Consider the following 12,636-nt stretch of genomic DNA (forward strand, 5'->3'; position numbering starts at 1 on the left):
GCGGCCCTGCCTGAGAGCCTCTGCCAGCTGAGCGCCCTCGAGAGCCTTATGCTGGACGGTAACCGGCTGCGGGCCCTTCCAGCTGGCTTCGGCAGCCTGCAGCGGCTCAAGATGCTGAACCTGTCCTCCAATCTGCTGGGGGAGTTCCCCGCTGCCATCTTGGCACTGCCCAGTCTGGAGGAGCTCTACCTGAGCCGCAACCAGCTCACCCTGCTGCCCCCTCGCCTCTGTCAGCTCCGCCAGCTCCGCACCCTCTGGCTGGACAACAACCGCATCCGCTACCTGCCTGACTCCATCGTGCTCCTCCACAGCCTGGAGGAGCTGGTCCTGCAAGGCAACCAGATTGCCATCTTGCCCGAGGGCTTTGGGCAGCTCTCCCGAGTCACCCTGTGGAAGATCAAAGACAACCCTCTCATCCAGCCCCCCTACGAGGTGTGCATGAAAGGCATCCCCTACATTGCAGCCTACCAGCAGGAGCTGGCCCACTCCCAGCCTGCCCTCAAACCCCGCCTCAAGCTGGTCCTCATGGGTCTAAAGGATGCAGGAAAGACCCTGCTGAGACGATGCCTCATGGAGGAGGATGGGCAGAGGGAGGACATGGGAAGTCTGGAGGCAGGGAGCACCCAGCCCAGAGGGTTCTCTGGGCAGCAGCAGGACATTGGGAGAGTGCCAGTTGGGTGTTGCCCTTTCCCGGAGCCTCAGGATGCTTCCTCAGCGCGGGTACCTGCCACGCCGCAGCTGGAACATCTCCCCATTGAGCGGCAGGACATCCCTTCTCATGTGCCCTCTCACCGAGTGAAAGGGGAAACACTGTGCCCAGCACCGTCGCTGCCACCGGATGCCTCCCAAGTACCGTCAGGACTGGGACTGTCAGGAGGCAGCAAGGGCATTGAGGTGATGGACTGGACAGCAGATGCAGAGAGGGGCCTGACATTCATTGTGTACGAGCTGGCGGGGGACCCAAGCTATGATGTGATCCAGTCTTTCTTCCTCTCTCCTGGAGCCCTGTATGTGCTGGTGGTGAATTTGAGTGCCTACGTCCCTCAGCACTTCTACGCCTCTGTGGGCTATTTCTTGCACTGGCTTGGTTCCAAGGTGCCCCATGCTGTGGTGTGCATGGTGGGAACCCATGCTGACCTCTGTGCGGAGCGGGAGTTGGAAGAGAAGTGCCTGGACATCCATCACCAGATCGCTCAGCAGGAGAAGAGGGATGCTGAGGGTCTCCAGAGCTTGGTCCAGCAGGTGGATGAGGCTCTGGGACAGGACTTTGACCTGCGCTGCTCCAGCCCGCACGCTGCCTTTTATGGGGTCTCGGACAAGAACTTGCGGCGAAAGAAAGCCCAGTTTCAGTACCTTCTCAACCACCGCCCACAGATCCTCTCTCCAGTGCTGCCTTTCAGCTGCCAGGACCGTTGCCAGGTGCGTCGCCTGCGGGACAAGCTCCTCTCGGTGGCTGAGCACCGGGATATCTTCCCGAACCTGCACCGGGTGTTGCCCAAATCCTGGCAAGTGCTGGAGGAGCTGCACTTTCAGCCACAAGCTCAGCAGCTGTGGCTTAGCTGGTGGGACTCTGCCCGGTTGGGCTTGCAGGCAGGCCTGACGGAGGATCGGCTCCAGAGCGCCCTGTCCTACCTGCACGAGAGTGGGAAGCTGCTCTACTTCGAGGAGCACCTCACCTTGCGGGAGTATGTGTTCCACAACCTGCCGCGGCTCATTGACATCCTCAACGTCTTCTGCCAGCGGGATGCCACCGTGCTGCTCCAGAAACTGCTCAGCGACACCCACATTGACGAACTGAGGGCCACTCAGCTCCATCATTACGTGGAGGGCTTCTTGCTGCATGGCCTCCTCCCTGCCCACGTTATCCGTCTCCTCCTTAAGCCCCACATCCAGAGCCGGGAGGATCTGCAGCTCATCCTGGAGCTGCTGGAAAAGATGGGGCTCTGTTACTGTGTCAACAAACCCAAATGCAAGCCCCTAAATGGGGCGGCCGCTTGGTACAAGTTTCCCTGCTACGTGAAAAATGAGGTGCCCCATGCGGAGGCGTGGATCAACGGCGCCAATCTGAGCGGACAGTCCTTCGTTGTCGAGCAGCTGCAGATTGAATATAGCTTTCCATTCATTTTCCCACCCGGCTTGTTTGCACGCTACAGTGTCCAGATTAACAGCCATGTGGTTCAGCGGTCAGATGGCAAATACCAGATCTATGCCTACCGGGGAAAGGTGCCCGTGGTGGTGAGTTACCGGCCTGCCAGGGGAGCTCTGCAGCCAGATACTCTGTCCATCGCTAGTCATGCGTCCCTACCAAATATCTGGACAGCTTGGCAAGCTATCACCCCTTTAGTGGAAGAACTGAATGTCCTGCTCCAGGAATGGCCGGGCCTGTACTACACTGTGCACGTCCTCTGTTCAAAGTGCCTTAAAAGAGGGTCACCCAACCCACACACTTTTCCAGGTAAGGCACAGCCCAGCTCGCCTTTCATGTCTTCTGGGGCTTTCCCCCTTCTAGAAGGGAGTCTTACGGTGTTAGGCTTAGCTCTGTCTCTTTTTTCTTTTTTTCTTTTTTTTTTTTTCTTTTCTGTTCTAACTCCCTTCCCTGGTGACTTGAGTCATGAGAGAAAATATTAGGGTAGCTCCAGGGAGACAGGCTTAAAATAACCCTATTCTGAGACGAGGGGGGTGTTACATCCCCCTTTGTCTGTGCCTTATTCTCTCTGCTTTTTGGGTTTTGGCCCCGAGCATTGGCGGTGCCATTGTTGAAAAGGCCCTGACCTGTCCTTCTCCTTGCTTTGATTCCTTTGAATGGCACTGCATTTTTTTCCTAATTCCCTTTATCCTGCAGCTCCCCCTTCCTTGGGGCTATTTCTAAACATGGATAGAGATGCCTAAAAGACCGCAGGTGTCTCCTGTCCCCCGCCTTCAACCCTCCACCCCCAAAACCTGGCCTGTGCTGCAGCCTCTCTGAATGCAGAAAAGCTCCTGCTGGTAGACAATGGGTGTGTTGGTCTCCGTAGCCCTGTATAAAAAGCGCTTTCTCGTATCTGAGCCCTGTCTCCAGCAGGAAGCATTCCTCCCTGAAGAGAGAGGGATACTCCATCTTCTTTGTTTTAAGTGTCTCACCTAGAAGTGATTCCCGGTCTGTGCCTTTTGGAGCTATTCTTGAGAGCATTTATTTTCCTTCCTCTCTCCTTCATCTAACGAAAAAAGCATAATCTCTCTCCTCTGGAATGTGACTAGTCATGCTGCTTTTTAAAGCTGTTGCCTCTAAAGTCGTGATTTTATCGGTGGTGTTTTCCAGCAGCATCTGTTTTACTTTGTATGTATGCAGGTACTGCCTCCTAACCTGTGTCCTCCCTCCTCCGCTTGGGTTTGCTCTGGGGCTTGCGGGGGCCATGGGAAAGGTGCTTTGGTGTGTAAATCTGCATGAAATCAAAACACACTCTGGACTGTAAGCAGCACTCTAGAAATGTGCATTTTTTACACACACACACATAAACCCATGTTGGGAGTATGTTGGAACATTCTTTATTTACAGGTAGCCTGAAATTGTGGGGAAACTGGAGTATGATTTGAGTTAAAGCAAGCAATGGTGCCGAATTGGTTTGTAGGCAAATATGAATAATAAGGTGTGTTTTGGGGGTTTGTTTGGAGGTGGGGTTTTTTTTTTTCTTTTCTTTTTTTTCCTCTGGACCTTGAGAATAAGGAGATGCTGTTTGCTCCTCAGCCCACGTCCTGGCTCCCTCCGTCGATTGTATCTCCCTCCAACTGTGCTAGCTTATGTAAGAGCCGTTGGGCTGGGGGGGGTGAACCCGTGCTGTGTCAGTTGCCCAGTGGTATCCGCATGCTGGGTCTTGCTGCTGACATGGTGCTTGGGGCAATGTGATCTGCTTTCCAAAAAAAAAACCCCGAAAAGTAAAAAAAAACCACAGAACCCCTAAAAAAACCCCAACAAAACCAAAACAACCAAACAAAAAAAACCCCCACTAAAATTAGCCAAAACAGCAAACTGTATGTGCAGGTGTGATGGGTGACTGTTGAAGGTTTAGCTTGTGAATAATTCAGGCCTGCAGTCACATATCTTTGTTTGTTTGTTTTCTTTTGTGTGTGAATGTTTTGTGGCTGACCCTTTTTTTCTTGTTGGTGAGTAGATGATGCTTTAAAAATGAAATGTGAAGAGGAGCTGGACTGTCTGCAGGAGACTGGCATCTTTGCTGACCAGTGACAGTCAGAGCAGGTCCGGAAGCATAAGGGGGGCATTGAAATTGAAGAGCCTTTTCCTTTGGATTTGGCTTAGAGGTGGGAAAGGATTGCTCTCACCTGGGAGCCAGGCCGGGTGTGCTGGGAAGGGGAGGTGCAGGTAAGCAGTGTGTCGTTGGGCAGGGGAGGAGTGGGGGCTCGTGTGCCAGGCCTCCGAAAGCTACCTGGGGTGATGCTGCCTGTGGAAAGGGGGTTGCAGCTTTTCCGACACCAGGGGAGAAGCCAGGCCTTGCTGCCAGGGGCACAGGGCTTAGCATCCCAAGTGGCCCTGCCTTGGGGCAGGGGGTGACTGTCTTAACACAAATACTATGCGAGTCTAGCTGGGGGAAGAGCATGTTGAGAAGACAAACGTGTTTCAAAGGCAGGGCTGATCTGTGGAACTGCTGAAGAGTAATTAAAGGCTGCAATTTATCAAGAAACCTGGTTGTCTTCTTGGATGATGCTTATGATGCTGGGATGAATCTAGCCCAGCTATGACCTGGATTGTATGAAAAATGTGAACCGTGATTTGGCTTGGGGAGGCGTGTGTGTCTGCATTTAATCTAAAATATTCTTTGCTGTGTATCTGCTTTATGAATAGAAGACTGTTTAGGAGCCCCTAAATGGCAATCGTGAAGCTGAAGACTTTTTCCTCCTGATTTTGTTGATCAGGAGGTGTGTGTGTTTAAAGTCATGTTGCCAAGCTTGCCCTCATGCAAGTGAATTGTGGTTGGCATCATTTTTGACAGGGTGTAGGAAAGAGATGGGTCTAATGTTACGAAAATGTGTAGCGAGGGAGATGTCTATGTTTCTTTCCAAGCTCTTCCAGCGGAAATCCCTGGCAATTACAATGCTGCTCATTCTTAAATAGGGCTGTGGTCTTTTTAGGACTGCACTGAAGAACTGCTTTGCAGCCTGTTGACCTTAATAAGGGAAATATTTCTGTGGAGACACTGCCAAATTTGTGCTCAAAAATGGAAGTGCAGTCTGGCTGTGTGTCTGGTTGCGCAATCTGTGTCGTCATTCACAAAACCGATGGTGCATTCTTTGGTCATCCAAAATTTTCATTGGAAACCCCTTCAAAGAGGGCACTTGGTTGTTCACGAGTTGAGAATTAATCCTTGCTTTTCCTCTCCTTCCCTTCCCTCTTAGTCCTGCATGCACACACTCTATAACTTCCATTGATAATACACACAGAAATTCTGTAAGAACAAGCTAGTGTGCATAAAATGGTTAATAAGAATTGAGATTCCGGATTTAGTCTTCTGAGAGTTTATTGCAAACAAACAGTGAATAAAAGTGATATAAAAGTGCCTTGATAGGGTCCTTTTAAGGAAGTTTTTGTGTTTGAAACAGTTTTGTAGCTGGGTGAAATAGTAACTGAATTGGCATCTGAGCTGGAATCTGTGTGCTTTGAGGCTGCAGTCATCTCCTCGGCTGAGAAGTGGTGCGTTGAATTTTTATTCTTTTTCTTTTACATTTGCACTATATATAAATAATAGTATCCCTGCCAGGCTAAGAAAAGCATATCCCTGCTTGGAGTGACCAACAAGAATGGTTCACCACTCCAAGATGATGAGACCTCAATTGGGTTGTCGCAGACATTGTGAAATGCTGTGATTTTTTTATGTGATGTTCTTTTAGTCCCTGGACTGAAGGGCTTTTAGGTTGTTCATGTCCCATAAGCTATTAAGTGACTTGGGATTGGTGGGGTGGAGGTGGTTTGCCATCTGTCTGACAGTAGACACGTGCTTTGTTTGGATAAACGTGGCTGGATTTTCCAAGCTTGCCTTCATGTACACCTGCTAACTGCTCTGCTGCTGTCTCCTCTTGCCCTGCACTAGGCTGGGTCTGGGCCACCCCAGGCTCTTCCAGACTGTGGTCTGCACAAGGTGTCCTGATGTCTGATCCTTTTGGTGTTTGGGGTGGAGGGGATTGTGTTTGACCAGTGGTTTTCCTTTATTCCTGCATGTGAAGCTACCTGTATGAACGCAGGCACAAGGGGGTCCAGGGGCTTTGTCCGTTGCAGAAAATGGGCAAGATACTGTCACAAGCAAGACAAGATGATTTGGATTTCCACAGATTAAAAATGTGACAACAGACAGAAAACCATGGGCAAAGATACTGTGTATGAGCCTAGCAGCCCCTCTCCAAAAGGACGCTGCAGCGCTATTGGGGAGCTTTGAGAGATGCTGGAGGACTGGCAAGAGCTCTCCTGTGGAAAGGAAGTGCACATCTCCCACCTGCCTTGCTGCCCCCTTCCTAAAGTATCAGAACAGGGAGGAGATCATGAGCCTCTACTCTCTCTGCCCATCTTCCACATCGAAGGTGAGCAGAAGCAAGGATTATATGCCAGTCACCTTCAGGGGTACAGGTGGAGGTATCGTAGCGTAGTTCCCCTGTGAGACTCTGTCATGGCCAGAGCAGGGCTAATTCTAGGCCACCTTATTCATGTGATTCGAAGCGAACCATGCTCGCTGTCCCTGCGTTGGAGTCAAAAGCGAGCATGAACTCCCTTGGTGGCTGGGATGGAGTCAGGAGATGGAGAGGTGGAAGATCCCATGATGTGTCATGCTGTCAAGTCCGATGCAAGGTGAGGAGGGAGCAGGTGGGACTGGTTTTGTCAGAAGGGCTCAGAAGTTGCTCCAAAATCTGAGCTGTCTCTCAATGAAAGGCTGATGTCAGGTATCTAATTGTTCTTTGTAATTAAATTGTAATTGTAAATTGTTTTTTTTCACAGACGATTGCAGTAGAGCAACATCTGCTTGTAGCAGAGCCTGATGCTAGCATTTGGCAGCCTTTTATTTTCCCCAGTTGAGGGTGGAGTCTTTTTTGCCTGACTTTCAAAGTAGATGCTGCAGCTCTTGGGGTTGTTGTCACGCTCTCCCGAAGGTTGTGGTTTCAGCGGAGTACTGTGGCGTAATCAGATAGTGGGGCAAGATTTCAGCACAGCGCGAGCACTGGACACGGATGATCTGGGTGGCAGGATAAAGCTGAACAAGGCCCTGTGATTCAGGAGAAGAGAACAGATCAGTTGCTGGACTTGGGGAAGCTAGTGTGATTCTGTAGCTCTGGTGCTGATTATTTAGCTTACCAACAAGAGCTATGCTGCTGAACTGACATCCTTGAGTGGTGTGACTTGCTGTACGTAATGGTGTAGAAACACAGTCTATTTACCACCAGGGATTTTTGGAGATTTTCCTTCGTGTTAAGCTGTGTTGCATGGTGAGCATTTGAGGTCCTCTTATTTGGTGGCTGTGGTAGGGCATCCTCTAATTTAAACAACCCATTCAGGAAAGAGACAACAAACATTTTGTGATCTTGGAGGAGGCAGAGAAATTGCCAGAGGAAGAGTGTGGTGTGCAGCATGGATGGCTGCCGTGGGACCGTGCCTGGTGGGGTGTAGGTGTGGGAACCACTTCTTGGGGAGAACTGGAGTAGCCAGCGCAGAGCTGGGCTTGTGCCTGATGGTCTGGCTTGGGAGGACACAGGAATGGGAGGGACAAACTCAACTGTGGATGCCAGAAGAGAGGCTGAGGCTTTGAATTGCCTTCTTAAAGCTCTCCTGCTGCCTGCAGTGTCTGGTTACCTTGTATTGTGTGCATTGCTTTGTATGTGCTTGGGGGCTTTTTTTTAAGGCTCCTAATATGGAATTTGCTAAAATTACTTGAAATTAGGATGGCAATGTGCACATTTAACACTGTTTGAAGGAACCGTCTTCCTTATGCAAAAAGTTCCTGCGCATTTCTGCTAAAGGAAGGGTTTCCTGGTATGTCAGCTCTGGTACAAGAAAACTCTTCTGGTTTGTTCCTTAACAGCTTGTCTTGCCCTGCCCCATTCCCCATGGGAGTCGTCTCTGGGCTTTGGGCCTCTGGACTTCAAGCTGCCATCAATGAACCAGGGAAACACCAAATTTGGTTGAGTGGATCTTTTTGGTTTGGTTAGTGAAGCAAAGCAGAGTTCTTGGCCTTTAGTGCATTACTTTTTTGTTGTTGTTGTTTGTGTTTTTTATTTTTACAGTCACTGAAATTTGTCTTTGCTGGAAATGACCTATAAAAGAGATGCTCAGTACCAAATGATTCTTTGTTTCATTGCATGAGAACAATTTAAAAGCTACGGATTGTGGGGGTGAGAAAACGTTGATATAGGTTTTCCCCTCTCCGGTGTCAATTGATTACATGAGGACTGATTTGTGCTCTGCTTCAGCATGCTGTGGACGCAGATGTCATGAAACATGCTTTGCTTCCTGCTGTGTGCATGCATTTCTGGTGGTGTGGTGCCTCTTTCTAAAAACACCTAAGTGTGAAAAGTTTTCCCATGTAGGTTTGGTTAAGATGTATCATGTGCATGATCCACATGCAGATATATTGCAAGGTCCTACTCCTTTTGCATCTCAGGAGAGGATGGTGGGAAATCACCAACAATGCTGAATCTTTGTTGCCTTTTGGTGATGTTGTGAACATGTTACTTGACATGGGATAGAGCTGTGAAAAAACAAGTATTGGTTTAAAAGCAAAATATGAGTGCATCTGGTAGGTAATTCTCCTGTATGTTGTGGCGTCTTGTTGCATTTGCAGTATTAAGCAGGTAACTGTGGTAGCCTAGCATGCTCTCCAATTAGTGATTCACTAATAATAGTGCAGGCTAGTTTGGCTCTTGAAAGCAATTTGCCAGGGGAGAAGGGAGAAAATGTATTTAATGAAAAGTTCTGTGTTGGGTTTGAATTCTTGCGAGTCATCAGAGTACAAATTTTTTTTTACTTTTTTTTTTCTTCTGTCCTGACTGGAGGAAGAATAACCTCTGCAGATGAGTAAAGAAAACTCTGGTCTGGGGGGTGAATCCAAGATGATCAGTTACGTCCTTTTATCTCCTTCTCCTTGCTTGTGGTACTTGTGCTTGCTGTACAGATGTGGACGACTATGAGAGTAAGCAGGCTGGCTGGTGCCAAATAAGGCCACCTCTTCTCAGGTGAGCTTGTGGGATGCTGGTTTAAGGATGTGCTATTTAAGGGAGCACCTTGTAGGGATGAGGAGTGGGGAGGGAGTGCTTAAAGTACTGTGTCAGTTATAACAGTCAAACTCCTGCTGCTCCAAACAAAATGTATTGGTGCTTTTGGCTGGCTAAGAACATATCTGGGTCTGAGAAAGCAATGCAGCTGGGTTGTAGGAGTCTCAGCCTGCCTCCTTGGTCTGCTGTAGGGTGATATCCTTGCCTACAGCAGGAGAGCTGATGGGATTCTGGTGACCACAGTCACCATTTACAGCCTGTAATGGGAAGATCACCCGTGTGGATGTGGCCTTTGTTCCAGCTGAGCAGCTGGGAGAGATTTGTCCTCTAGCTGTTTCTTTCCTAGGAACCAGATGTAAGAACTGGGGTTGGGGGGTTCAAGACCTGTGAAACAACTGGTTGGTTGGCTTTGGGTGAAATTTAATTTGGGGTGTTCAGCTGCATCATATTTGAGCGCTTATGGGTTCTGCCCTGGCAGGCTGCTGGAGGCTGAAGTCATATTGTACTTGTGGTATTTTCCTGGCTAAAGCTTGGTCCTGAATGCGCTGATTGGGTTGCCAACATGGTCAGTGGCAGTGTGGTTTAAGACTGATGCAGGCGCCGTGGTTAGGGGTGACTTGCCTATCACCAGTGGATGGAGGCTGTGTTCAGACTGAGCTGTGACTGCTGGAGTGCTTGCCTGCTTGAGTTGGTTGTGGTTTAAAGCAAAACCTTAATTTCAGATTTGTTTTTTCCCCAGTAGTCATTTTCAAGAGCTCTGTGCTTCTCCCAAAGGTGTACTGAGTACACCTACTACTAGTTTAGCTGTAGCTAGGTTAGACTCCTGGGGGACGGGTGTGAAACTTGCCTAGGACCTACAGACTTTACAAGGTAACATTAATTTTGAATTGACAGTTCAGCATGGCAAGCTCTGCATGAACCAGAGGACAGCTTTGAGGTGAGCTAGGCGCTTCTGTGGGGAAGCCCATTAACCTTAGTACTTTGTGAGGATGAGACTAAACTGAACTGTGGAGGCAAGTAGCCTTCAGAGCAGAACAAAGCTGCATCTCAAATCCTGTTCAGACCTGCCGGGTTTTACCACGTGCTGACTCACAGGTGATGCTTGAATACTCCAGGTAGGAGCTGTATTGTTGTTGATCTAGGTTATGTTGAATTGTGCTGATGAGATGATGGGAGACTTTCTGCTGGGCTTTTGTTAGCGGGGTTTCACAAGCTTGGCTAAGAGCGTCTCTGTAAGGCCCTTTATGAAAGCGATACCAGCATTATCTTCCCCTTTACCTGGTGTTAGGGTGATGCTTGCCAAGCATCCAGTTTAGATAAGCATTTTTATTTGTGTTACATGAGAGGGAGCCCAGACGTCCCAGACCATTCTGGGAGAGGTCCCTCCTCCTTCACCTGGTACCCATCGCTTTCTGTAGAGTTTTCAGGCTCTCCCTGTTATGGTGTAACAGGAAGGAAACAAACAAAGATACAGCAATGGTAGAACAGGGATTTGTGGACCTCATGCTGTGATTGATGATAAAATTAATATTGTAGGGTTTTGTCCAAAAAGTGCAAGATTGTGGCACAATTCACTCAAGACTTCTCTCTTGAATGATCTATATGTAGTAACTGTTCAATTTCTGTGTGTTGAATTCCTCTTGGAGCATGTTCTTTGCATTTTTAGCATGCATCTTCCTCTCCAGCAATACAGAGTGAGCAGTGGCCTGTGATAAGGGACAGATCCTGCCTTGTAGCAGGGTAGGGTTGTTGATGAGCTTTATAAAAAAATGAATTGGCCATGGTTTCCACAGCAGCAAAACCTGCAGGGTTTGGCTTGAGACAGAAGTGCTTGACCTAATTTGCTTCCCATGTATCTAGTTGCCATTTCTGCCACATGAAACCACACAGTGGAAAAATATTGAAGGTGAACAGAGTGATTGGGTCTTGCTTGACTTTGAGACACATGTGCAACACATTTGGTGCCTTTGTGTCAATGCAAGGCTGGCAGCAGCTAGAGCTGCTGCTAGAGAGGCTGACTTTGCCCCAAACCTACCCCAAAACAAGTGTCCTCACATCTAGTAAGGCCCTTTGCTACATGGTCAACAAGCAGAGGATGAGCTTCCTGCAGCAGAAGAAACATGCATCTCTGTTGTGTGGCCTCTGAAACGTTGTGGTGGACACAGCAGAACTGCAGAATTGTCCTGCAGTACAGACCTTGAGTGCTACATGGTACAGCAGCACCCTGCTGCATCTCTAGCTGTTGTTGTGGAGCTCTGTTGCTGACCATTTAATACCTTTCTCCACTCACTGTGGCCTATTTCTTAGATGCAGCAGTCAGGTATGGATGGCAAGCAATTTTTCTCTGAACAGATAATGTTAGAAAGCAAGGACTTAGCAATGTACAGAACTGAAATGCACAGGATATACGGTGTGGAGGATGGAGAGGCAGGGACCTCTGTCTGAGACTGGCTGCCTGACATCAGTCTCTTACTAATGACAACATTCCTGTTGGCTGTGTCTGAACAGTTGGATTTTCATCGCTCTCATTAAAATTCTCAGATAAATTGAGATCAATCAAGAATGAAGGACCCAAAAATGGGGTAATGGCTGGGGATAGTGATCCATTCTGAAAAGCAGTCATCTCATTGACCATCCTGATATTTGCATTTGTATCTTTCCACCCTTCCTCTGTATTATACTATGTATAACTCACTAGCCTGTACACACGTTCTCCTCTACTACATTATGGGGAAAAATAGCATAACTGTCAAATTGCTAACCATTGCACTTTTCAGGATTACATCCTCAACAGATAGTGAGATGCAGCTGTATTTATTGCAATGTGTGATAGGGAATGTTTCAAGGTATTTATGCCCAATTCATTTGTGTTTTCCTCAGAAAGGGCTGAGCAGCTGGGGCCTTGTCTGTATGGGAGCAAAGGGAACTTGGGGCAGCTACTAAAATTAGATGTCCCCTTTTGTAATTCCTCATCCTCTTCTCTGTGAATCATGGAATCATAGAATAGTTTGGGTTGGAAGGGACCTCTAAAGGTCATCTAGTCCAACCCCCCTGCCGTGGGCAGGGACATCTTCAACTAGATGAGGTTGCTCAGAGCCCCGTCCAACCTGACCTGGAATGTTGCCAGGGATGGGGCATCCACCACCTCTCTGGGCAACCTGTTCCAGTGTTTCACCACCCTCAGCGTAAAAAACTTCTTCCTTATATCTAGTCTAAATCCACCCCCCTTTAGTTTAAAGCCATTCCCCCTTGTCCTGTCGCAACAGGCCCTGCTAAAAAGTTTGCCGCCGCCTTTTTTATAAGCCCCCTTTAAGTACTGACAGGCTGCAATAAGGTCTCCCCGGAGCCTTCTCTTCTCTAGGCTGAACAACCCCAACTCTCTCAGCCTTTCTT

General features: G+C 48.5%; 1 protein-coding gene across 1 annotated transcript in view; it reads left to right on the forward strand.

Moving 5' to 3' along the window:
* The window catches only part of MFHAS1 (malignant fibrous histiocytoma amplified sequence 1), a 32,939-nt gene that overhangs the window by 2,105 nt on the left and 18,198 nt on the right, over window positions 1-12,636 (forward strand). The window contains exon 2 of the mRNA XM_009329833.1: window positions 18-2,455. Coding sequence (XP_009328108.1) covers window positions 18-2,455 — 2,438 coding nt within the window. The remainder of the gene's footprint in view (window positions 1-17; window positions 2,456-12,636) is intronic.

The sequence above is a fragment of the Pygoscelis adeliae genome, unplaced genomic scaffold, assembly GCF_000699105.1.
Source record: "Pygoscelis adeliae isolate BGI_AS28 unplaced genomic scaffold, ASM69910v1 Scaffold67, whole genome shotgun sequence".
NCBI lineage: Eukaryota > Metazoa > Chordata > Aves > Sphenisciformes > Spheniscidae > Pygoscelis > Pygoscelis adeliae.